The sequence below is a fragment of the Lemur catta genome, chromosome 13, assembly GCF_020740605.2.
Source record: "Lemur catta isolate mLemCat1 chromosome 13, mLemCat1.pri, whole genome shotgun sequence".
In the NCBI taxonomy this organism is placed as follows: domain Eukaryota; kingdom Metazoa; phylum Chordata; class Mammalia; order Primates; family Lemuridae; genus Lemur; species Lemur catta.
This window is the reverse complement of record NC_059140.1, coordinates 80,620,453-80,647,869: the sequence shown is the minus strand read 5'-3', so window position 1 is coordinate 80,647,869 and position 27,417 is coordinate 80,620,453. Positions and strand designations below refer to the sequence as shown.

Below are 27,417 nucleotides of genomic sequence, written 5' to 3'. Positions count from 1 at the left end.
ATGTCTGTAAGGGCAAAACTACTTCCATAATAATACTAAGACAGTATCTGCCTTTCCCATTCTCACTGTCATACACATACACAGTGGAGCTTCCCTGAGGCCGCATGATGTGCAATACTGCAACCAATTAAGGTAGCAGCAGGTAACAGCATCTGGCCGTCTTCAAGTGAGCCTGAGCCTGACGTTATAGAGATTTGCAAAACTGTAAAACAATGCCACTCTTCTCAGAAAACTTGCTTTGTTTTCAAAAATATAGTTAGTTGTTCACTAAAATGCTATTTATGTTAATATGCAATGGTTTCTTATTGCTATTTTTAATGAATAAATTATTTTTTAAAGTTCTCAGTTTGAATTTTTAATAGGATAAATATTAATAGCTATAATCCACGTAAACAAAAGCTCTCTGGGGTCCTCAATAATTTTTAAGAGTATAAATGAGTCCTGAGATAAGAAGTTAGAGAACTTCTGCTCTAAAAAATATTAAACCTTTCATAACTAAATAATGCTTTTACAAATTAGCAAGAATTTTCTTATATAATTTCTGTTCAAGCAAATATATATTTGAGAAGAGAAGCCTTTGGGGAGAAAAGCAACCTTTTCTGTTTTACTTAAAAAAGATACAAAGGCATTTCCTCTTTTCTGTGGCCCTTGCTACTAGAAATGAAGACTAAGACTTACGGTGAAGAAAAGCTCCATAACTCTGCTGTCCAGAAGAGTCTCCCGCCAGGACTCTGTTGGCTTCAATAGCACATTTTGTGAGGATTCAAACATAGCTATATAATGTCTGCCCAGTTATCTGGTGTCAAGGTCGACAACAATAACATTCTTACTTTGTCTAAAGTATAAGTATATCCTAAATATAACAGGAGCCATCCAGAAAGAATGTAATGGTAACAGTTTAAGCCTCTTCACATATGCTACATAATTCATGCATGAAGCTAAGGAATAAAAGGCATTAAGTGCTGGAAAAAAAGAATGCTATAGGAATGTAAGATAACAGTTTCTTTGTAATTATGTGTCATGCTGCAGGGATATAGAAACTTTGATAATCAGAGATCTCAATGGTGGCAACAGAAGGAAAAACACTAATTGCAAAAGACATGCCAAAATACATACAAAAAGAAGAATAAATTTCGGCAAGTTTATCTCATCATTTCCCACAATATATTATAACAGCTAAAAGCACAAATACTCAATAGCATTTTTCCAAAAGAAATATATTCACTTGGAAAACCAGGGGGCAAAAACCCAAGAAGAGTAAACATACATCATATCAAAGAACAAAAACTACCACAGATCACAGTATCCAAATACCAAGTCCAACAAAGAAATAATCCATTGACAAAAAACTTCACAGATGCTTATTCAAAATTCCCACAGACTAAACAGCAAGTTACATGGTGTGCAGGCATTCAATGTCAAATATGCTTCAAACAGAATACTGTTTTTGACATAAAGTAACTAACATATTTTAGGTGTTTATGAATATAATTCATTCAGTAACACTGCCACGGTAACTGAGGCTTTTAATAAATGAGAAAATTGGGGATAAAGACAGTAGTTATGCCTCTTCCACTGCTATTCAAATGCACAGCTAAAGTACCTCAACTAGGCAACATGCACATCACTAAATGAGAAATCTTAACAATAGTTGTCCAAAACTATAGTTTGTAAAAATTAGATACTAATTAAAATGCTATATTTTCATTAAAGCCCAAATCATTATTTTTAAAGAGAAACTATTAATCACAGAAAAAATTAAAAGCTGTGCTAATGCTTTGGAAACCCTTTTTAGAAAGATTATTGCTCACCTCCCTTTAAAATAGCTAATTTTATTTTGTCTCACTGTGAGTTGTTTGAAGGAAAGAAGTTAAGACTTGTTTCTGAAAAGTCACCTCAAAAATGTTCCACAACTCCCTTAGATTAACAAAAGTGAAACTCAAATCAGATTCATTTAAACTTTACTTCTTTCTTCCTTATCTGCCCTCTTGTGGAGGGAGAGGGAAAGAGTAGAAAGCCAAAAAAAAAAAAAAAGGAGCTACTGGAACTCAAAATAAGGTAAGCCTGAATTTTAAAAAGTAGAGGAAAAACATCAGCCTGTGAATACCAAGAGTTATCAATATATCCTAGGCTCATTTTCTCACTCGGCACTTACTCTGGCCTAAAGTTAATGCTGTATTCTTCATTCAATACAATATACTGATTCAATACCAGATCTTTTTATTGTGGTTTAAAAATGAAGGCTTGATTATCTTTCATAGAAAAAAACCCGAAATATTTATGAATGAAACTTAGATCTGACATCTAGGATTTGCTTCAAAATAGTCTGGGGACAGCAGAGTATAGACGAAAGAAGGCTGGCTGGGAACTGATTGCTGGTAAAGCTGGGTATCCACCCTCCTGTAAATGTTTGAGATTTCCCACAATGGGAAGTGGGGGAGACTGTAGTATATGAAATAAATTATCTGAGTAAGGCAATCAACTCTTTGTAATTAATAAAAATAGAAAAATACCCCATTTATTCTTTTCCAGTTTTATTTCCCTTTATTTTGAACATCCCATTTATTTAATTGAAAGGTAATTTTTGGTATATAAACTTCAGTAATAAAATGTATTTATTAATAAATGGCTATACTGTATACTGTGTTGAGCAAAAATGCAGAAATTATGACAATCTAATTCTATATTTTAGTTTATAGTCTGACATTAAAATGATACTAAATTGTTTATTTTTTAGCTATCCAAATCTAACAAAATATATGTATATAATTACTAAACATTTTTAACCAGGAAAATAAAAACTTATTAAAACTTTATATGTTCAAAAAAGGTATCATGATTTTATTTTTAAATTGGGTGGGAAATGAGACACAAATGGGTTCACATAACCATAATAAAATGGTCTCAAAGCAGATGATCTGCCATTTTAGTAGCTAGCAGATGCATGTTCCCTCTGGATAAGAAGGAAAATACATCAGGTGCTGCAACTGCAAGAAAAAGTTCAAACTTCCCTCCAAGATCTCCAGACAGTTCAAGCAAAGAAAAATAACATAGGTGGCAGAAGTAAAGGGAATAATATTTATAAATTTTGCTACTTTTCGAAATATAGAAAATCTTATTCCAAGTGAATGAAGAGTATCTCCCACATTCTAACAAGGCCTGCCAGCTATAAAACAGCAAGGGGAGTAACAATATTTAGTAAGTGGAAGATGATAATTTCAAAGATTAGTAAATCTTACAAAAGTATCAGTAGAAAAGTACAAAAGAAAAATAAATCTTACAAAAGAAAACTAAACCTAAACCAAGATTCTGGATTAATTCTCTCCTTCACCTTTTTTTAATTATAAAAAGTATACACTTTATATACTTCTGGATATCAATTATTTAAGGGAAAATGAATATGAATTTAAGAGAGGGCCTTTTCCAGATATGAAATGGAATTAATTGCAATTGCTCACCTAAACATCAGGTTCAAAATAATCCTCAAATCTTATCTTTTTTTAATCTTGGTTTTCCCCTCTTGACAGTAGTCTGTTTTTAAGTACACTGTTTCTGGTGCCCAACTATAATAGCCAAATTTCTCTAAAAAGCTGATCACCAGAATATGGTTAAGATTTGAATTTCTTACACGTAGCCAACAGCATAGAGAGATTTGTGAGTTTAGTATGTGATACCTATTCACAAAATAACTTTTCCCCATAATTATTTTAAAAGTCCATGTGAGTTTCATTTTCTAACTCCAAACCTGGAAAGGATTTTTATCTCTGGCATGATGTTTGTCTTCTATTAAGAAAGCACAGCTGTAATGCAAAGAGGCTACCCTTATTGTCCATTGAAGAACCAACAGACAACACTGTAGACTTAACTACCTTCTTTTTTAATCACCCAGTCTGGCAGTACCATTAATAATACCATGTTTTCATAATAAAAGGCACATATACTACAGTTTTTATAAGACACAATCCTATGGCTACAAATAATATCCCACTCTACTAAAAGAACATTTAACTATCCCCAAAAGCATTTAAATAAAAAGTTAAACATAAAAACAACAAAAAGAACACTATAATGATGAACAGAACAAATTTTTAAGAACAATGCTATTCTGACAAGAAATATGTGTTTCAGTTACCACACCGTACTGTGAAACTATTGTTGTTGCCTCTGAATAGGGGACTACGCAGGCTCTTATGTGGGAGGGAGGCTTACTATTCACTGCATAGTATTTAGTATTACCTGAAATATTGTTATTTTCAATGTACATGTATTATTTTTCAGTTTTCAAAAACTAGAAGAGCATATCACAATGTGAGTAGAACAGCTATATACAGATCTCAACCATATATTTACATTTTAATGTAAAGAATTAAGGTAATTCATTTTTAATCTGGTATTCCCAAATAACTATTTCTATCTGTAGGTATAAGAAATACAAAAATATCATTTTTACCCCTGATAATTCTTAATGTAGAATACTATAAAAACCAAACAAAACCACTACCACCAGAATGCAAAAATGCAGCACTCATATTCTTAAAACAATATTTTTAAAATGATTTAAAGGTTAAATAAAGCAATAGTTTCGCTTAAAAAATAGTAATTTTAATAAAACAATAGTTTCCCTATTAAAAGTTTTGGTTTATAGTCACTAATATGTTATAATATCTGGACATTACATTGCTTTATCTTTCTTAACTATGTCACCAATAAAAGTAGTCTGACAATGAACCCATTATTTACTAGACAATGTTTTACGACATGTACTACATGCTAGTCAGATTTTATGACTAGCAACAGATTGGCACTAGTTAAGTATGTATCATTTTTCCAAAGTTCAAATAAGAGTGTAATTCAAAATTTTTCTTGGGCTATGATTTTATATATTTTTCTAAAATAAATACTGAATTTGTAGAATTTACATTTTTTATCAAAATAATTCATTTGTAACCAAACAAAACACAATTCCACCAATAAGAAAAGCAAATAGAGCTGCTTTCAGTCTTTTAATAATCCTCTATCTTTTAAAAAAAATTTGTCAGCTAGAAGCAGTGGCTCATGCCTGTAATCCCAACACTTTGGGAAGCCAAGGCAGGAGAATCATTTGAGGCCAGGAGTTCATGATCAGCCTAGGCAACATAGCAAGACCTGTCTCTACCCCCAAAAAAAAAGCCAGGTGTGGTGGTGCAACTCTACAGCCCCAGATACTCGTGAGGCTGAGGCAGGAGGACCACTTGAGCCCAGGAGTTTGAGGCTACACAGCAAGCTATGATCGTGCCACTGTACTCCAGCCTATGTGACAGGGCAAGACTCTTGTCTCTAAAAAAAAAAAAAGGAAAAATTTTCATCTGAATCTAATCTTCCTTTACCTTCCCAAGTTTTCATCAAATTAAAGAACCAGGAGTTAATAGTACAATGATGTTTCTGTCACTGTACCAAACACAAGTCCACTTCCTCTTAGCAAGGGTTCCAGCAAGAGATCCAATTCTGAAGTGCTAAAACCCAACCAGTCTTCTAAACTCTACGCCATTGTAATCCCCTGGAAAATCAGTTACAGCCACGTGTAAATTCAACTGCACCAAAGAACAGTGAAGAATTACCTCTCCATTCCCTGGCCCCTCTCCCACAACAATCCTATCTAGCTCTAAAATTCTCTGCTTAGGAAAGCTCATCAACTTCTGTGAAATCAAAGGCATATAGAAATGTACCACCTGCCCTATTCTATAACTGCATGACGAAACACACACTAGGCTAAGAGCCAGAAGGACAGAGCTTAATCGCACCCTGCTACTGACTGTCACTGCATAATCCTACTAAGTCTTCTGTCTTGAGTTCTCGTACAACAAACAGTATTTTCAGTAAGTACACACATCTTAATACGAAGCTATCTTTGGAAACACACAGGTCCTTAAATATGCAAATAAGTGCTTATTCATCTACTAACACCTTCAGTAAGGATATCAATTTGTAATGGAGACTGACAGTAAAAAAAATTAAATGAGTCATACCGTAGCTATACCTTATCGTCAAGCAAATACAGACAGTCTGAAGATTTCCACTGTCCATTCTTGTAAGTATTTTATAACATAGGAAGGTCTGTAGCAACAATGGATATTTTACTAAAGAAATACTCTCTCCATTTTCCCATGTTCTTTTTTACCCCACTTCATTAGTGAAACAAGTATCAGGAAAAAGAGGAAGCCTCATTTTTCTTCTTAAAGATTTAATCTCTTGCACTATTAATTTTTCTAACAACAAAACTGCTAATTCTCTTTCTGGCACAGCACAGAACCAATGAGCCTAATCTTATACATGGCACTGAAGTCCAAGCAACTGCAAATCCTCTGAAATACAGGAAAACTGGCCTCACCTGAATTTCTTCCCAAGCCTTGCCTCCAAACAGTTAAGGTTGGCTTTACTGGAAATCCAATGTAGGTGAAAGCTTCTGCATCCCGCCACTACTTTATGATCCAGTTAGCTTTCCCCAAGAGATTAAGTTAAAAAAAAGTTTACCAAAACCAAATCAGATCCACAAAAATAGAATACCAATAAAAGACAGTGTAACCAAACTAAAAAAAGAAATATTACTGAAGCCAACATTCCACACATATCTGCCAAACATTCTTATTACAAAATGATATTGTCATTTATGATTAGCGTTGCCAAAACCCTTAAGCATTTGTGGACACCAGGTGAACTACTAGCTGAACTATATTAGCAGTAAACAAACATCCAAGAACTGAGCTAACACTTTTGAACTGGCTTCCTTCAATAATTAAATAATAAATAGTTTTTGAGCATCATCTATACTAGGTGCTAACGATGCAGTGAGCAAAAAAAGCATGGTCCATGCTTTCATGCAGCTTCGTGGAGGGGTAAACAGACGTTATTGTCATCCCTCAGTATCTGAGTAGATTCGTTTCAGGACCTCCTTTGGATACCAAATTGCATAGATGCTGAAGTCCCTGATGTAAAATGACATGGTATTTGCATAAAACCTACACACATACTCCTATATACTTTAAATCACCTCTAGATTACTTACAATACCTAACACGATGTAAATAGTATTTTTTAATGTTTTTAATATGTATTTTTTATTGTTGTATTGTTATTTTTTGTTTATTTTGAATATTTTTAAACTGCAGTTAGTTGAATCCAAAGATGCAGAACCCTCAGATACAGAAAGGTCAACTGTACTTAAATAATCTAAGGAATGAAAAATTACAACTCGGAAGTGAGCCAGATGGGAAGAAATAATATGTAACACGCATATGGGAAGTGATAATACAAATAACCTAACCTGGTCTAGGGTATGCAGCTGAAGTACAATAGGAGGTGACCAGGCAAAGACTAAGGATCCAGGCAGAGAAAGAGCACGTGCAAAGGCACCAGGGCAGAAGGAACAGTGGCCTATGAGTGCAGCTCTACCAGAAAGAGCACAGAGGAGAGTGGTGAGAGAGAGGCAGAAATAAGATCATTCAGGATCTCAGCGAACATTTTCAAATGGGTATGATGGCATGGCAGAGGATCATAGGACCAGGACACTTTCTTTGTACAACAGTGCTCTAAGATAGAACGAGAAGCAAGTGGGTTTCATCTCAATAGTCCCTTTCAAGAGACTGAGATGGGGGCACAATGGGCAAAGCAATTAGCTCAATGGGCCACAGAGTGATTTCAACACTTATCAAATCCCAGGAGCCATGGACACTGCACCACCCACACCTGGGTATGTGGATACTTTCATAAATGATCTTTTGCACAGTGGAAACCTACATATAACAATCCTTTAAAAAAAATAATGATTTGCAAATGGCATGATCATGTATATACAAAATCCAAAAAAAATCCATTGAGATAATAAATGAGTTCATCAAGGTTATAGAATGTATGATCAACATACAAAAATCATTTGTATTTATTTCTATACACTAGCAACAAATATGAAAATGAAATTTCAAAAAATTTACAACTGAATTAAGAATAAAATACTTATGACTAAATTTAACAAAAGTATAAAACCTCTACTCTGAAAACTTTAAGTGTTTAAAGAAATTAAAGAGCTTAATAAATGGATCAGAAAACTTAATACTGTTAACATAGCAATACTCCACAAAGTGATCAACAGATTTACACAATCTCACCAAAATCCCAAGCTTCCTTTTTGGTAGAAATTGATAAACTGATCCTAAATTTCATATGGAAATGCAAAGGACACATAACAGACAAAACAATCTTGAAACAGAAGTACAAAGTTAAAAGACACACATTTCCTGATTTCAAAACTTACTACACAGCTACAATAATCTAGACAGTGTGGTACTGGCATAAGAACAGACTTATAGGCCAATAGATTGAATTGAGAGGCCAGAAATAAACCCTCACATTTACTCTTAAGTAATTTTCCACAAGGGGGGCAAGATAATTCAATGGGAAAAGAATATTCTTTTCAATAAATGGTGTTGGAAAACCAGGATATTCACATGCAAAATAATGAAGTTGGACCCCTACCTTATACCATATGCAAAAATTAACTCAAAAATGGATGATAGACCTAAATATAAGGGTTAAAACTATGAAACTCTTAGAAGGAAATATAGAATTAAATCTTTGTGACCTTGAGCTAGGCAAAGCCATCTTAAATACAACACAAAAGCATAAGCAACCAAAGAAAAAATAGGTAAATTAGACATCATCAAAATTAAAAATCTCTGTGCTTCAAAGGACATCATAAAAATTAACCCACAGAATAGGAGAAAATATTTGAAAATCATATATCTGTTAACAGACTTTTACCTAGAATATATAAAGAACTCTTACAACTCAATAATTTAAAAAAGACAAATAACCCAGTTAGAAATCAGACAAAGGATCTGAATACACTTTTCTACAAAGAAGATACACAAATGGCCAATAATCACATGAAAAGATGTTCAAAAGCATTTACCATTAGGGTAATGCAAATCAAAGCCACAGTGAGATACCATTCATATCCAATGCAATGGCTATAATCAAAAAGACAGACAAGAAGTGTTGAAAATGTGGACAAAATGGAATCCTCATACATTGCAATGTTAATGTAAAATAGCGCACCTGCTGTGGAAAACAGTCTTGCAGTTCCTTGAAATGAAACATGTAGAGTTAGTACATGACCCAGCAGCTCTATTTCTAGGTATGTATCCAAGAGAAATGAAAACATACTTCCATGCAAAAACTTGTGTGTGAATGTTCACCGCAGGATTACTCTACAGGAATACCTCGGATATACTACAGGTTCGTTTCCGGACCATTGCCATACAGTGAGTCACAAAAATTTTTTCATTTCCCAGTACATACAAAAGTTGCTTATACTAGAGAGTAGCATATTAAGTGTACAATAGCATTATATTTAAAAAACAGTATATATATATATATATATATATGTGTGTGTGTGTGTGTATATACATATACACACACACACACACATATATATATACCTTAATTTAAAAATACTTTATTGCTAAAATATGCTGACACAGAGACACAAAGAGAGCACATGCTGCTGGGAAAATGGAGCCAACAGACCTGCTTAACACAGGGTTGCCACAAACCTTTAATTTGCTAAAAAAAAAAAAAAAAAAAAAACACAATAAAGCAAAGCACAATAAAAGGAGGCATGCCTGTATATTAAATATTGTTTTCAGAAAGTAGGAAAAACTCAAAAGCCCATCACTTGATCAGCAGATGAACAGATAAATAAAATGTGGTATCTCCATATAATAGAATATTATTCAGCAAAAAAAGGAATGGATCACTGATAAATGCTACAAACATGGACAAACCTTGAAAACATTATGCCATGTGAAAGAAGTCACAAAAGACCACATATTGTATGATTCCATTTACATAAAATACCCAGAATAGGCAAATCTATATAGATAGAAAGATTTAGTAGTTGTCATGGATGGTGGTGTGGAATGGGGAGACTAAGGGGGTAACTATTAAAGAGTGTGAGGTTTTGGGGGGATGATGAATATTTCCTAAAATTGATAGTGGTAAAGGTTGCACAACTTCCTGAATAAACCAAAAAACACTTAATTGCACATTTTAAATATACGACTTGTACGGTATGAGAATTATATCTCAATAATGTTTTTCTTTTTTTAAAAAAAGGAAAAAATAGTGCCTTCTCGTGCCTAAAAATGTTGTCCTGTCCATATGCCTTAATAATGCCAAACAGGTTTTTGAACATGAATTATCAATTAAGAATAACTGATATTTTAATGAAAAGAGGCAAGACGGTGCACCAAGTACACCTTTTATTTAATACACCTTTTATTTAACTTAATCTAAAAGTGACATATTTTAAAGTCTTAATAAAGGTCTTGGCTGGGCACAGTTTGACTCACACCTGTAATCCCAACACTTTGGGAGGCCAAGGCAAGAGGACTGCTTGAGGCCAGGAGTTCAAGACCAACCTGACAACATGGCGAGACCCCATCTCTACAAAAAACGTTAAACATTAAATTTTAAAAATAAAAGTCTTCTGTATATGACAATTCTGACTACATTCTGCTTTGTGAGGTAAAACTGATATATGGTGAAGAATATTTATCATCCTATGTAGATTTAAAAAATAGAGAAACTAAATATTCAAAAGGCTACCTCAAGTATATTTACCCCAATTAGATTACATTTCCATTACTTTTATTCAGTTAAACTCTACACATTTAGGTGTTGATGACAACTGGATACTGCTTTGGTGGCTGATCTTAATATGTTAATATTATCAAGATAATGCTACCAGACCACTCTCAGCGCAACACTGACTGTGCATGAATGGTAATAAATTTACACAATTTCCCCCAGTTTGCACAATCACCAAAATCTGCTAAAAACAACTATCAGGGTAGGAAGTACAGTTCTACCCATGACAAAAGCAAAATTTATTTAATCCATGAAAGGATTAAATTCACATGGTCACGATGCTCTCTCAATAGCAGCTTTCTAACCAAAAAAAGATCCTAATGTCAAAATTAAAATGTATAGAAAAATGTTCAAGAATTCATTTTAGCTATTAATAAACTAAACCTCTCTATACAGTTGTAATTTCTTGAGGACTCACTTCTCACTCAAACCTAACATGGGAGAAAAACATGTAAATTTGGCGGGCAGCTCTCTTACCATGTTCCCATCAGTATCATTTCCCAAATACTACAATATTGAACTCTCAGCTTCACAGCACAGTCCCTGCCTCATAAACAGTGGCATGCATTAAGATTTACTGAACTGAAATAATCTAGACTGGTTCATGAAATATTTTCAAGTATTTAGATAATTTTAAACAAATCATTTTCTAGTGAGAAATATTATATTTAAAATATTTAAATCAGACTTGCCCAAACTGATACCTGAATAAATGATGTAACTTACTAGCCAAAAGGTGAGGGGCACCTGATGATGTTGCCACTGACATGTAATGTTCAGCTCCTAAGTTGCCTTTGCCCTAAAATTACCAAACAATTCAGAGTTAGGGAGTGTAAAATCAAGTTTCCTCATTAGGGAGACTTTTTTCTAATGTTCAATCCATTCCACCCTGCTCCTGTACTAATTTAAACGATATAATATAATAAGTAAAAAACATCTGTGGGTTTAGAAAGACAAAATAAAATGTCACATCACAGCTCAGGCGATAGCAAACAACTTAGCAGATCTTCCTTTCTCTGATGTCTAATCGGCGGCAATGCAACATCAGAAAAGCAGTTTCATTTCTCCCCTCCTACCCTCCAAAGGCCCTACCACCTATGGCAGCTATGTGTAACTGCTGTGTAGTACAGTGACATGTTAACTATAGGCAGTACAGGTGCATACCACAGGCAAGAGGGGAGGGACAGGGGACACAGAACAGATATAAGAACTACCAAGTTAAACAAAATACTTGTAAAAATATGATACAGGTAAGTAGAGCATAGACAGTCAGCTATGACCCAAGAGTGAAGGAACTGCTCCCCAAATACCCTTTCCTCCTAATGGCCCAAAGTCAAAAATTCTTCATATTGGTTCTTTTGGATATCTTCCTTTTAAAGTAGAAATATCCCTGGAAGAGATAATACATGAACTACTTCAAACACTGATAAATGACATTATAGTTCAATTTTCTTTTTGTTTTTTAATACAGATGTGGTCTCACTCTTGCTCAGGCTAGTCTCAAACTCCTGGCCTCCAGCGATCCTCCAGCATCAGCCTCCCAAGGTGCTAGGCTTACAGGCATGAGCCACCGTGCCTGACCTATTTTCTTTTTATTTGTTCGAGACGGTGTCTCACTCTGTCACCCAGGCTGGACTGCAGTGACATCATCAAAGCTCATTGCAACCACAAACTCCTGGGTTCAAGCATTCCTCCTGCCTCAACCTCCCAAGCAGCTGGGACTACAGGCCATACCACCACGTCCAACTAATTTTTCTATTTTTTTGTAGAGACAGGGTCTTGCTATATTGCTCAGGCTGGTTTTGAATTCCTGGCCTCAAGTGATCCTCCAGCCTTGGCCTCCCAAAGTGCTAGGATTACAGATGTAAGCCACCACACCCAGCCTTCTTTCTTTTTTAAAGGGCACAATACCAGGTATAAATAGAGACAATAATTGGAGGAAATATTGATTGCTCAAAAAAGAGAGGATTAAATACTTCACAATGGCTTTGTATGTACGTACTTTAAAATTCCATCAGACACTGATTTCTACCACTTTGTTCCTCCATTTTGGAACAATCCTAGACAGAGCTGATCAAATCATTGTTCAAAAGCTGAGAAACTTGGATCATCGAGGCAGGCAACTCATATTAACACAGGGGGCTTCCTTCCTGTCCTCCTCACTACCTCAACTAAGCCCTGGGCTATCTCAACATCTATGTCCTTGGCCTAGTACTATAATATCACATTTTCTTTCCTAAATCCTCACTTCTCCCCTCAGGCAATAAACAGGTTCATCTCTCCAGAGCTTAAAGTACAAAACATAACCTTCCATTGGCACAAACCCCTACTTCCTTGAGCTATCACAGCCAATGCTCCGTGAATTATCTATACAGTTGATCTACACGGTTGTCCTTTAACAAGACAAGCTTGAACTACGTGGGTCCATTTACATGTGGATTTTTTTCAATAAAAGTTACACTAAGTGTGCCTGACTCTCCTGCCTCCCCTTCCACCTCCTCACCTCTTCCACCTCTGCTATCCCTGAGACAGCAAGACCAACCCTCCTCTTCCTCCTCCACCTCTGCCTGGTAACCTGAAAACAATGAAGATGACACCCTTTATGTTGATTCACTTCCACTTGATGAACAATATTTTCTCTTCCTTATGGTTTTCTATTCTAGATCAAAGAAGATTTAGACGATATGATAAGTAATAACAATGTTTTGTTTCCTGGATTTCGAGAAGGGGACAGAATTACTAAGGACATTACTGAGACAACTGCCAAAATTTGAAGACAGATTTGTAGATTAGATGATAATATTGTATCAATGTTAAATTTCTTGATTTTCAAAATCATACTGTGGTTTTGCAAGACAATCTCTTACAAGAACCACAGTGTAAATTCAAAATTCTTGATCTTAGGAAAATACAAAATGAAGTATTCAGAGGTAAAGAGGTATAATGTCTACGACTACTTCCAAAGGACTCCAAGGAAAAAAAGAGTCTAAATATACACATACACATATATCAATACATGTACATATGTGTGTTCTTGTACACACATGTGGAGAGAGAGAGAAAATAAATCGGGAAAATGTTAACAATTGGCAAAGGCCATATGAGAGTTCTCTGAGCTATTCTTTCAGTGTATCTTTATGTCTGAAATTGTATTAAAATAAAGATACAAAAAAGAAAGCAGATTATAAAAAATTATGAATGGGGATTTATAGTTTAATACAGCCTAATCTAACATGATACCATCCTAAATTATCAAATATATTAGACACAAAATATATAAACACATTCTACATGGTCTTGTTATTCATTTGTCTACCCTAAAGGTAAATCATCTTTTAAGAAGCCACCAACTCTTCTTTCTCCACTCCCACTGCTTCACTTGATCAGCCTTAAAAAAAAGAAGCCACCAACTCAACACATTTTGACTAATTTGATTATTAGATCCTCTCCATGGTATAAAGCTGAATAATTACTCAATTCTTTCGCTACTGATTAAATGGTAGATATTCAGGCAATTGCCAAAATTAGAAATTAGTGAGACTTGAACTCCTTGAAATTGGTTTCCCTAATTAGTGCTAAAACTGTAGTTAGATTTAATCCCACTGCCAAGTTCTTCCTCCTACACTTAAAGCTGATACACTCAAAGGAAGAAATATTTAGCTGTAGTTCAGTGAGCCAACAAATGGCACTATACAAACATCTACCATCACAAAAGAACTCACTTTTAAGCCATGAAGCAGAATATCCTCAAGTCAAGACCAAAATATACTTTCTTTAAACAAGGGATTATTATTACTTCCTTTGGCAACACCACAGTAGTGCTTATCATTTTCAGATGACAGGTTTCCAAAGCTTTATCTAAATACTTTATAAAATATTTTATGTGTGTGTATCTTTTAGACAAATTTTGTTTCCAAACGCCCAGAGAACTGTTTCTCTATGAAATAGTCACTCTCCACCAACTATATTTTCCCCTAAAACAGAAACTTCAAAATTGGATACAATATATTCAGTGTAAATTTTGTTGATTTTCCCTACATATATAATTAATGTTTTGATAGCTCCATATGGCCTGATACTTTAAAATCTCTCAAGGCTTTTCAACATATTTTAACTAAAAAAACTGGAGCAGGGAGTTGAGTCCAATCTATCTCCCTCACTGCAAGATCCCACTGCAGTGGTCCCTATACCTATCACCACGGGCCCCTGTATAAAGTCTGCCCTACCATCTTAATAAATAAATAAACAAACAAACAAGCAAACTGGAACAAAAATAATATTGCAACACTCACAGTGGAAATTTTTTAAAAAGCAAACCTAAGAAAATATGTACCTCTTTATAACCAAAAATAACTAAATTAATATACTGAAGCCACAAAGGTGGTTAATTAGGAAAAAGATGATACAGAATAGGAATAAAAGGAAAAAGTGATTAACCTCACTGTACCTTCACCCCGTAAAGCAGCAGCTTACCGTGACTGCCCTTGGGAAAGAAAACCAAAGAATTCGTGTTTTGGGGAGTCAGACTCACTTTACCGTCTTTATCCTTCTACAGTTAATTTTCTACCGCATGAAAGCAGTAAGTTGAAAATAGAAGGAAAAGTTACAACCCACCACACCCTTTTAAATCCCACAATTTACCAGCCACAAACAATTAGTAAACATCTATGTATGTGAATGTGGTAGTGCTTGGCTCTGCTGGAATAAAGATGTATCTTACCATAAATCTCTGATATGGCTCAGTATCTATTTCCTGTTTGCTTATCATTAGTCTTTTTCTCTTAAATAGAAAGCAGAGCCCCCAGATTAAAGACATCTAGAATAGGTTACATTACATTTCCGATACCATACAGGAGGGTATAAGATCAAGAAAGAAGAGTATGACACAGATGGCTAGCTGTATGATAAACTACTTTATTCAAGGAGGCTATTAAGAGCTCCATAAATAGCAGCTATTAAGAACTGTTTTAAATGCAAAACAATTTAAAACTGGGGTTTTAAATGTATTGTTTCATTTAATTCACACAACAATCCATATCCCCATTTTACATTTGGAAAAATTGAGATTTGGAAGTTTAGATAATATGCCTAAGTTCAGGTGAAGCTTGAATGCAGGTCTGCCTGACTTAACTATGCAACAAATGGGTAGCCACGATATATTTCTGGTTTAAATCTATCGATAGGCAGCAGATGTCATCCCTGCAAGGTCTGAGCAGAAAAAGGGGAAAAAAAAAAAAACACAGCAGATGCTCTCGAAAAGTAAATCATAAACTTCAAGAAACTGCTTTCTAAGCTACAAATTTCTCCAATTTAGTAACTGATAAAAAAGCAGATATATGTATAATATAAGCCATTCAAATTTACTTTGCATTAATAAATAATTTCCTAAAAATGAAATTTTCATCTCTTTATACTGGTAAAGGCCTTTGAAAAATAAACGTATTACTAGCTGATTATCTACATTTGAACAATATTGCCAACCATAAAGATCAGAGTACGCCAAACTAGCTTTAAGGAACATAAGTGAAAAAAATCCAATGTAATTACATGTCCAAGAAGAAAATGATTTTCAGTTTCTTAATAAAAATGCAGTTTCCACCTTTTTCCTTTTCCTTCTCAAGGAATATTGCTATTCCTAAGTTAGCAGTGGCCCCATTAACCATCACATGGTTCCATGTAATTCAACCTTCTTCCTCAATGCAGTAAATGGAATCTGAAATCTTTTCATTAGTCCACTATATTGTGGCATTATAAAAATAAAAGAAATTAAGTTCTATTTCTTTTTTTAAAAATTATTTTCTTTCAACATCATGTTTTATAAAACCTGTGGAGATAAAAAAGACTTTGAGCCATAATTAAGTCATCTATGAAAATTACCACAAATAAACTATTCATTTGTTAAAAGGATATAATTTGGAGGAAGAAAGTTCCAGCTCAAGACTTGATTGGCGAGTGCAAGGTAACGCTGAAATACTGAAGACATCTGTGCATTGAGGTTTTCCCGCCTGCTAAACTCCTGCAGAACTTCAACAGTTAACATGAAGATCTGACGAAGGTCTTCTTCCTATAGTCAATAAATCACAAATATTTCTGTATGGAAAACTTACTCAAAATGTATTCCTTTTAGACTCATAAGATAAAACCAACAAAAACCTTAAAATTTCCAGTGGAAAACACTATTTCCTTAGGAATATCTTCCATTTTTAGGCCTCTACTCATAATTTACATCACACTATGCTTTCAAGTGACACCAGTTTGAATATTTACTGTAATATAAATGCTATTCCATAAAAAAGAGAGCCTTTGACAACTCCTGCAGAGCTGGAGGAGTCAGTGCAGAGCCGGAGGAGTCAGGGCAGAGCCCTAGGATTTAAGCCAATGCCTTCACATAACTTTCCTCCGGAGCCAAACAATACAGACAAGACAAAGAGTCCACACCATCTGCAATAACATTTTAAATACACGGCCGTCTCTGGCATTCTTCCAGTCCTATTTTTAAGGCCAGCAGAGTCCCATCAATTGAATTAGTTATATCTAAACACAATTAAGAAATAAATAATAAATGATAATAAATAATAAATAAGGATCTTTATAGTAGCACTCCTCTTTTGTTTTAAGACTAGAATTAAGTAATTTTAAACTGTCAACTATGTTCACCAAACCTATCACTTTACTACATCCTTTGAAATCACAAAATGAATCCTCAGCTACCTAAAATAAATGTTCTTACCCATTAGGAACAGACTGAATAAAAAGTGAATGATACAATAATGAAAACACAAGAACAAAAATACCAATACCTGAAAAACTCTTTTGCAGTTACCATGGAATTCCATACTCAATCCAATGTTGCTAGTTTTACTTGAACTTGAAAATTCACTTAATAGTGCAGTTAGAATAGAACAGGCCAGAGTTTGCTGTAATTATTTGATAAGAAATGATTGTGAGGCATTATTTTTTCAATGCTTTGTTTCAATACATTTGTTCAAACATAAGGAACATTTTCTATCTTTAGATATCTCATTATATTTTTAGATCTTATAACTACCAGTCAGAAAATTAGAAATCACAAAATAAAGGTTAGCTCTCCTTTCCATACGTCCTCCACTATAGTAATACAAATCCATCTGATACTTGAACTCAGGTCACCTCCAGCTTAATCATAGAATTCAAATGATATTTTAAAATAATAAGCATTGAACATATTATTTCATTTAATTCACACAACAATCCATGCCACCATTTTACACTTGAGAGAACAGACTTGGAGAGGGTAAGTTATTACCAAACGCCAGCTAAGATTTCAACCCAGATCTTTCTGACTCTGATGTTTGTAAAATGTATTCCCAAACACATGAAAAGTGAAACAGACTTTGCAGTATCCAAAATATTAACCAGGTAGTAGCCAAAAGTTTTTTAAATAAAAAATGGAGATATTCCTTCTCATTGTTTCTATCTAACACGCTCTCCTACTGTCAACTCATTGATTTTATTCAGACTATTTAGGTTCAAGGTACCAAGGATGAAGAGAGGATACAAATTATTTTGGCACATTTCCAGGAGTTAAACAGAAATATGCACACTACCTCTGAACAACCGAAAGATTAAAGTCAAGATGATACTATTTATGCAAGCTTATACAACAGCTGATCACAGTCATATCCACCCACCAACTGCAACATCTTTGTTCAGAAATGCTTCTGATGTCAGTACCTTGACCTTACAGATGCTTATCTTGGCAAATCTTAGCAAATATACATAAAATTAAATTCCTAAAGATTGGTATGAGATATTTATCGAAGGTGACAGTGATGGCTCTGTGGGTGACCAATATACTATGTGTCTGTTATTGCATATGTCTGAAATTTTCCTTTAAGAAATGTTAAAAAAAAAAAAAAAGAATTAAATTCCTGCTTGCCTCTTAATCTCAACTAAAATAAGCATGACTGCATAGCTAGTATTTATGGAAGACACACTATCCCACACATTACTGCCATTTCCCAGACTTTTCCGCACCAGAAAGTAAATGAAAATTCTGTGGGATATCTGAGGATATCGATGGACTATGTCTGCCACAACGACAAAAGTTCTCTGAACGCTCCTGGTTTAGCTTACATATATACACTTTGTAATTTTACTCCAAAATGTACAGTTGTTTTAACATAAAAATGTCCCCTCCTCCCCAAATCTTCAAGAAATGTGCTCCTGTTTAACTGTCTTTGTATGGCTCCAGGCACACGGAGAGGAAGGAACGTGGTCTGAGAAACCAGGCACTAAAGCCTCTCACAGAAAAAAGTTTATCACATGCCCGTCATTTTACTGTTTAAAGGGATCTTAGAAACTCAGCAAGTACAATCCCTTTATTTTTTAGTTAACAAAATCGTAATTCTTAAAAATGGCTTTCCTTTAGAATGGTGACTAAAGTACCAGCACTCAACACTTCACAGACATACTGAAATAACATCAAGATGGGGAAAGTAGGTATTAAATCAAATTAATGAAATTCAGAGGAAAAAGTTAACTCACAATGATCTAACAAGATGAATTCCAAGATCTTAGAATTCTGAAAACAATTTTTACAAGCCTTAGACTTGGCTTTTCACTTATCCTTTCTAAACTGGATGTCAGCCAACAGAACATTATAAACAGGTACCTAAATGTTTGAGAAAATTTGTTTTACTAAAATAAGGAAATTAATTTCAGAATCTCAGACAAGACAATCGATCTACTGACAACAGAATTAAAAAAAAAACAGAATTCATGTACAACTTATACAAAAACCTGCCAGCTAAAAAGAACCCAGACGTGCTAATTAAACATAAACTGCTATCATTCTTACAAATAATCTACAATAATTTTCCATAAGTAATTTACAATTTGCCAGATTGTTTTTAGTGTATTCACCACAAAATGCCATATTTTAAAACCACAACCATATTGAAAATTTCAGTAATACATCTTTAATTCATTATTAAAAAAATGTACTTACATAGAGCTTTAATTTCATCTGAAATAAACATTTCCCAAGACTGCATACACATGTTTATGGTTAGGATGTGACACAAATGAGGGAAGGAGAGGGGCAGAGCAATGAAAGGTGACAGCCTTGCTGAGGCTACTCCTGCTCAGAAAAAGGAAGGATTTTTAAGTCTCCTTTATCTATAAACTTCATCAGACAAACAAGGAGTCCCAAGTCACATGAAATTGCTTTTAAGTTGTGGTAATAAATTTATCCCTCCAAAACAGCAAACTTTCACATTAACGAAATACAAATTCACCCATAAAGGCAAGCACATTCTTAATAGATAAGAATTAAGAACAAAATGCATTATTGCTGACTAGCTCCCTGACCATAAAATAATCTTTTGTTCTTAAATAATTTCTTCATCCTATAGAAATAATATACCTTCATCTGCGAAAAACTAGAAAAGCATAGGAAAATAAAACTGTCTACAATCCTACCATCCAGGGGTTATTATTGTAACAGTTATTTACAGCTTTCCAATTTTTTAATGCCTAGATATACATTATGTACATACCCCTGCTATCAATCCATATATATTGTTTTACATTCTACTTTTCTACATTGTACCTATGAAATAAAAAGAAATCTTTAAAAACAAGTATGTTCTATTCAAATATACCACTTAAAGACTAAGAAATACATAAAAATAAATTATCATACAGCATAGTTAGAAGTTATTACCAGAAATAAAATATTCTGGTTTTAACGGTACCTAAAATTATCAGCTTTCAAAGAACTAAAATTCAATAAGGTATTTTCATCCTTAAAAGATATCGGTTTAATCCTTCTTAATTTGGAAGTCCTGTAAGGATATGAGATTAGTATCAGAAACATTAATTACACTATACTGGCCTGGCTCAAAGGTGCCAAATGAAAAGCAATTACTGGAGAATGATGAATAATTAAGCATTGATTATACATTAAGAGAGCAAAGTACTTCCACACATATCAACAAAGTATTTCTCCCTATTCATAAGGGAATTAGACATATTACAAAATGTCTAACACTCATTTCCAGTGTTTAATTATCAATTAAATCCCCTTAAAATGAAGTTACTCTCACACTGTATTGTAATGAAGACAGCTAGGGAAACAAGCCAAAAATAAACTCCCAAGGGAGAACAGAGGACAGCCCCTTCTCAGGACAGAGAAGGTGGGGGGAGGGCATCAAATCTGCCTCGGAAAGATTCTTCCCTCGTGGAAGGTTCCTACGTGCTTGCTTCAGACTTTTAGATCTCCACGGCCATCCCAAGCGCATTACCTCTTGACTCCCCTTCCACTGACCCCTGCCTTCAAGCACTGCTGCTCTGGTCTTTGTGAGAGTCGGGGCTAGCAATTATTCCCTGTTAGAGACTATGACTCTGATACTTAAGAGAGTTAGAAACAAAAGCTGTTGTAAATAATTTCAATGAAATCAGATCAAAGCTGACTGACTGATAAGCAGTATGAGACTGTCATACTAAAGTTAACAGGGATTTGGCCAGTATAAAATACCACAATAATACAAATCTTAGACTTCTAAAAGGTTAATACAACAATGCTTCATTTATCCAAGATAATAAAGAATTAAGTTAATATCTATGAATTTTCTAAATGCAGCAAGTATTCTAATGAAACTTATTATACATTTTTCTAAAAGAATTCTTTCTGTGGTAATTATTATATGATGTTATAATGAAGTGACTACTTGGAAGTTACTAAGACATAAGAGGCCTTACACCCTTTGGCCACATCAGTGCCAGACCCCAGTGCTTGTTTTGTGTCTGCTTCACAGCTTTTCAGTCACCCTCTGTTGTTGTCTACCAGTTACTGTTGCTGGCAATTGGACTACCACTAACAGGTAGTTTTTTTTTGGGGGGGGGGGGGGGGTTTGAGACACAGTCTTGCTCTGTTGCCCGGGCTAGAGTGCCATGGCGTCAGCCTAGCTCACGGCAACCTCAAACTCCTGGGCTTGAGCAATCCTACTGCCTCAGCCTCCCGAGTAGCTGGGACTATAGGCATGCGCCACCATGCCCGGCTAATTTTTCTATATATATTTTTAGTTGTCCAGCTAATTTCTTTCTATTTTTTTAGTAGAGACGGGGTCTCGCTCTTGCTCAGGCTGGTCTCGAACTCCTGAGCTCAAACAATCTACCCACCTCGGCCTCCCAGAGTGCTAGGGTTACAGGCCTGAGGCACCGCACCGGCCAGTTCTAAATGGATCATTTTCATTTGCCAACAAGTTAGAAACCAAATAACAAAATTTATTAAAATTATAACTGAAAGAAATTATAAATAAAAACACTCTGAAGGACTCTTTTAGCAAAGAGTCCAGTACAAGAATCCTATTGTTTGAACCAGTCAGAAAATCTGCGTTCTAACAGTCCAAGATTTCCTACATCAGGTAACTTTGGGCAAAGGCCTTCACTGATCTTGGCCTCAGCTTTCTCATCTATAAAAAGGGCCTAATTTACATGACTCCCTAAGGTTCAAATTAGATAATACATGTAAAAGTACAATAATCTAAATGTAGCAGGTTTTGGTAAGATAAGGTAAAGTAGCAATAGTATTTTTTTATTATCATAAAAAATAACAATCACCTATTTTGGTTTTTTGGTCCTATTTCTTGATTGTTATCTAAAATTAAAATTACAAGATAAGTTATTGCTTAAAAAAAGAGCCATTATTAAAGCATTATAGTAGATGCTTAGTAAACATTGTTTAGATTAATGAATCAATGTTTACTTCTATGCCTAGCACTACGTTAACAAAAGAGTAAGTGAAAAATAAATACATGGTGTGTTCCCACTTTTCTTTAGCTGTTTATAACAAGAAATATTGTAAAACAAAAGGAGACAATGCAACGAGGCCTCACGGTTATGAAAAAGTCTAATATGTCTTCTTTCATTGAAGCACTGGAAATTCACAAGTTAATTCACTGGCTAACAATTAAAAGTTTTACAGCAGCATTTCCATTTCTAGTAAAAGCCATTAATTTCAAGGTAGTGAAAAAATGCCCATCAAAAATAACTTTGCCTTACTCACCAGCTTACTGTCACAAGCACAAGATACTCAAACACTAATTCCAGCTGACAAAATAAAATACGCTTGTTCAGAGGAGGATTGTCTCTTATAATAGCCTGGCTCTTTCCCCAGGGGCTTTATTACCAAGAATAAACTTTATGAAAGGCTGCCATACATAAAGCAGACTTCCAGCTGCTCTTCTAAGCAAACATCAATGAGACTTGTGATAAGAGAGATTAACTTGGCTATCACATCCAGGGGCAGGGCTGCTGCAGACAAGTGAATTTCTCACCCACTTCTCTCTAGAATGGCAAAGAGGAGGAAAGGAGGCTTAAATGCTAAATTAAACAGCTTTAAACATGATTTAACGTAGGCCTACCATTTTCAAAGGAAATACGACAAACATGAAATAGATTAAAACTTTAGCTTAAATATTAGCTTAAAATTAAAAATGTCACAACTTTCCTAGGAAAGAAAGTTCCCATATCCCTCTCAAATTAGTATTGAGAGCAGGTCTGACACTAACACAAACTGAGATGAAGTAACCACAGTAACCTTCATAATCGTGGAAGAAAATCATGCTACCTGCCCACAAATACAGGAATGAAGTGATATTTATTTAATAATCACACAAGCATTGATTACACTAAGAATACATCATGATACATGGAAAACTATGTCTAAAATATATCCTCTCCTTCGAAAAATTTATATGAATTAGATATAATCTTTCCATAAAACTATCTGTGGAAAACCAAAACTATCCTATACAATAGTTCTTAAAGCATTTAAACGAAAACTAGTATGTTGGTTATCTGTATTTTTTTTAATACACAAATAATTGTTAGTTTTCACTCATGGATAAGACCATAAATACTTTCTTCTGCTTTTCAATACTTAAAATATTGTTTGACAGAAAAAGATGATTTACTATAGTTCACTTCCCAAGACACTATAAAGAAGTGAGAGGCACAAACACTTGCTGAATAAGCAGCCCCTGAAATGAATATTATCACACTTGCTTTACGTATTAGTGAATTAATACCTAGAGAAGTTGTATGATTTGGTCAAGTTAGGTAGGTAGAAAATAGCAGAGCTGGGACTTAAATCCAAATCTGAATCCAAAATCAGCATGCTACTATACTACACTGCCCTCAGCCTGTGTAAACGTGTGCCTGAGACAAGCATAGGGGAGACCCACCAAAGACCACCACTCTCTGAAGGTGATGGGGGAAAACCGGGCCACAGCAGCTTCCGGCCAATGAAGCTTGATGGAGCGCCATTCCATTACAGAAGAGGTATGAAGGAAAAGTTAAACTTCTTCATCTACAGAAAGTCATTAGTTAATTTTCTTTTCTTTTCAAATCTCACTCAAAATCACCTTTATAAAGAAAGTTTCTAGCTAATACTAAATCAATGTTCTGATCTTTTTATCATTCTACTTTCTTGAGATTTTAATACTCTCATTTTTGAAGTTTTCAGTTTTATATAAACAATTAAATTTCACAATACTAAGTTAAAAGAGTATAAAATTAGACCTGCTCCCCAGAACTATAGCTCCAATACAGTTGCCACTAACTACATGTGGCTATTTGAATTTAAATTAATTAAAATTTAAAACTCTGTTCCTCAGTCACACTAGCCATATTTCACATGTTCAAAAGCCACATGTGGCTAGTGCCATGGCTACATACTGAAGAGTACAGGTATAGAATATTTGTGTCAACACAGAAAATTGTATCGGACAGTGCAACTCTTGAAAAAATTTGCTACAAAAATGGCATAAAAAAAAATCACACAATCAAAAATCAAGACACAGAAACATTGTATATCTTGACTATGGCAGTAGTTCACTGGTTTATATAACTCTCACAACTTAACAAGGTATACAATTTAGACAGATGCAGTAATGCATGTAAATTACACTTCAATAAAGTTAATAAGGAAAAAAAGAATAAACACATGACCACTGATGAATTCTAAAGGAAAACAAAAAATACTTTGGGTATATATAGTAAGTTCTGAAGTCTAGATCCCAGGCATGGCAGTCTGGGGTCCCAGGCAGAGTGGAGGCAGATGGCTGATGCGGTGAGGTGAGTGCATAGCCATGTATGGGAAAAGGTTGGGCGGGAGACTGAGAAGAGATTGGAGACAGTGGAAAGTAAGGGACAATATACATGGCCCTCCCCAAATGTACCACTGCATCTTAACTGCAAAGCATCAACTATCATTAAAATCACAGCCCTTACTGAGGGGCCACTGATGTAAAGGGATTCATAAACAGTTATAAGGTATACAGATAGCCTCACACAGATATCTTTCAAATGATTAAGGAAAAGAAATTGTAAAAGTGAAAAAACTACCCAAAATATTTAAAGATTCAGTACCAAGAATCAGAATGGCCGGATATTACCAATCACAATTCTACATAAGGTAAAGTATCATTCAGCTGATATAAGTCAACAGCTCAAGGATCATAGCTGATCATTAACACCAACTCTAGTTTCTCCTGCCTCCAACAGAGTGATTACAACCAAACAGCCACTCTCCAGGCACGACTCTAGCTCTCTAAAAGGTGGACAGAAATCTGGATGTGAGGAGGGGAAATCATGGTCCCCAAAGTAATTCAGTCAAGAACAATGGCCTTGGATTTGTTCCTCAGACAGTAACTCCTAAAAGCCATGGTATACCTTGACCTATTAGGACAGCAACGTTTAATGATTTCTGTAACGTCAGATATCGTTTTATATTTTATTCAATCATTTCTGTAATCACTAATAGTTGCCAAAGGTTTATTAAAAATGGAAAAAATGTTCAAAAGAAATGGTTAAGTATATTATGGTATATTCACTTATAATATTTTACCAGCACTAAAATGATTATGAACACTATGGCAACGTGGAAAACACAGAATCAAATGAAAAGGCAATGTACACTATATTATGTACACATACTTAAAAAGTCCAGAAGAACATCTGAACAAATGAAAATTGCTCAATATTTTAACTCGAGCACTTTTTCTTTTATGTAGATATCCATTACTGTTGCCATAATGTTATTTGTGTAATACAAAATATAAATTCTTAATATTTATAAACACAAACAGTACACTTACCACAGTGGGATTGCCACTACTTATCAACTGGCTGACTTCATGAAAAATGCTTTTGCAGTCAATTGATTTATCTAATGATCCTCGCTTTACAATTACTGCTACTGCTAGTAGAATCTGTTCCCGAACATACTTTTGGAGGCTGTAAAACATAAAAGTCATTGTGAACACATTTACCTAAATCTAATATAAAAACACTCCCAAATTTCTCACTATGCCTGAAGCTACTAATAACACTGCTTACATTTGAGAGTAGTATAGCCCACTGGTTATGTATAGACTCCAAAGCCAGAAGACCTGGGTTCAAATCCAGGTTCCATTATTTACTGGCCGTGTGGCCCTGGGCAAGACAGTTAACACTCAGAGCCTCAGTTTTCCCATCTGTAAAATGGGAATAATACTAACAGAGTTACTATAAGGATTAAATGTTGCTCTAACTGTGCCCAGTACATACTAAGCACTATGTAAGTGTTAGCTGCTTCAGGCAGTATTCAATAGATGTAAATCAGCTCCCTGTTAAATATCTGTGGGGGAAAGAAAAATCACTAAGATTAAGAGTCGACTGATTTGGAGATAAATTTTGATCTAATATCCATCTACAACCAGTAGTCTAATCCTAAATCCCATTTCCCTCTAACATGAAAAGGCAAGAGGCTAGCTATCTAAGATACAACATTACAGAAAGATTCAAATTGTAAAAAAAAAAAAAAAAAAAAACTTAAAGAAATTTCATATCTAGGTTCTGTTCCTCAGTGTGATGACAGATGCACCCATCCCAAGTCAAAGCATTCTATAAAGTCTATTCAACCACAAGGGCACAGAGACTTACCTGCCTTTTCACAAACTTTTCTGAAAGGTAAGGCTTAGAAAACATAACCCTGAATTTTATAATCCAGCCTCCAGAATGCCACAAAGATACAACCACCTTGTGCCCTTAGGATAAACTCAAACTCCGTCACACGGCCCCTAAGCAGCTGGCCCATCACGGCTTCCTTTCACTCTCAAAACTGTCCCAGTTTGGACATAAACTTCTTTCAGTTCCTGCCTCCACGCACTTGCATTTCTGGGCCTCTTAACTTCTATTCCCTCTGCCAAGAATGTGATGTCACTTTCTCCAGAAAGTCATTACTGAGGGCTCCCACAGCACCCTCGCATGACATGACACATCTGTTACTGCTGTTTAACTCTATCTCCCAGATCAGCTGCCCACTCTAAGCACACTTACATATGCAAAGGACACTGCCTGCCACCTAACAGGCATTTACTAGACATTTATACAAATGAACATGTTTCCCTATGTCAAGACTGAAGTGAAAAACACTCCTTCCAAACATAGACTTAACCATTCATCCTTCGTTCACTAAGCAAATAAATGCAGAGATCCTGTTATGTGCAAGAATGTTAGTTTAGCAAAAGGAATTTTTGTACTTTGGGGGAGATAAGAATAGTTTCATATATATCGACTATTACTAGAAAATATACATAAAACTGAAGATCTACAAATACATAATTTTAAATATTTCTTTTAGCTTTAAATATTTCTACTGGCAAGAATTAGAAATTATTAGGAAAATAAATAGCTAACATTTGAGTG

The 27,417-nt window shown here is 34.8% G+C and overlaps 1 protein-coding gene across 4 annotated transcripts in view; it reads right to left on the bottom strand.

The window, feature by feature from the left end:
• The window catches only part of XPO4 (exportin 4), a 98,611-nt gene that overhangs the window by 46,165 nt on the left and 25,029 nt on the right, over nt 1-27,417 (bottom strand). For all 4 annotated transcript variants that reach the window (XM_045567675.1, XM_045567672.1, XM_045567673.1 and 1 more), the window contains exons 4-7: nt 25,827-25,965; nt 17,484-17,600; nt 16,594-16,747; nt 679-791 (exon numbers count right to left, since the gene is read on the bottom strand). In XM_045567675.1, the coding sequence (XP_045423631.1) occupies nt 679-791; nt 16,594-16,747; nt 17,484-17,600; nt 25,827-25,965 (523 nt within the window). The remainder of the gene's footprint in view (nt 1-678; nt 792-16,593; nt 16,748-17,483; nt 17,601-25,826; nt 25,966-27,417) is intronic.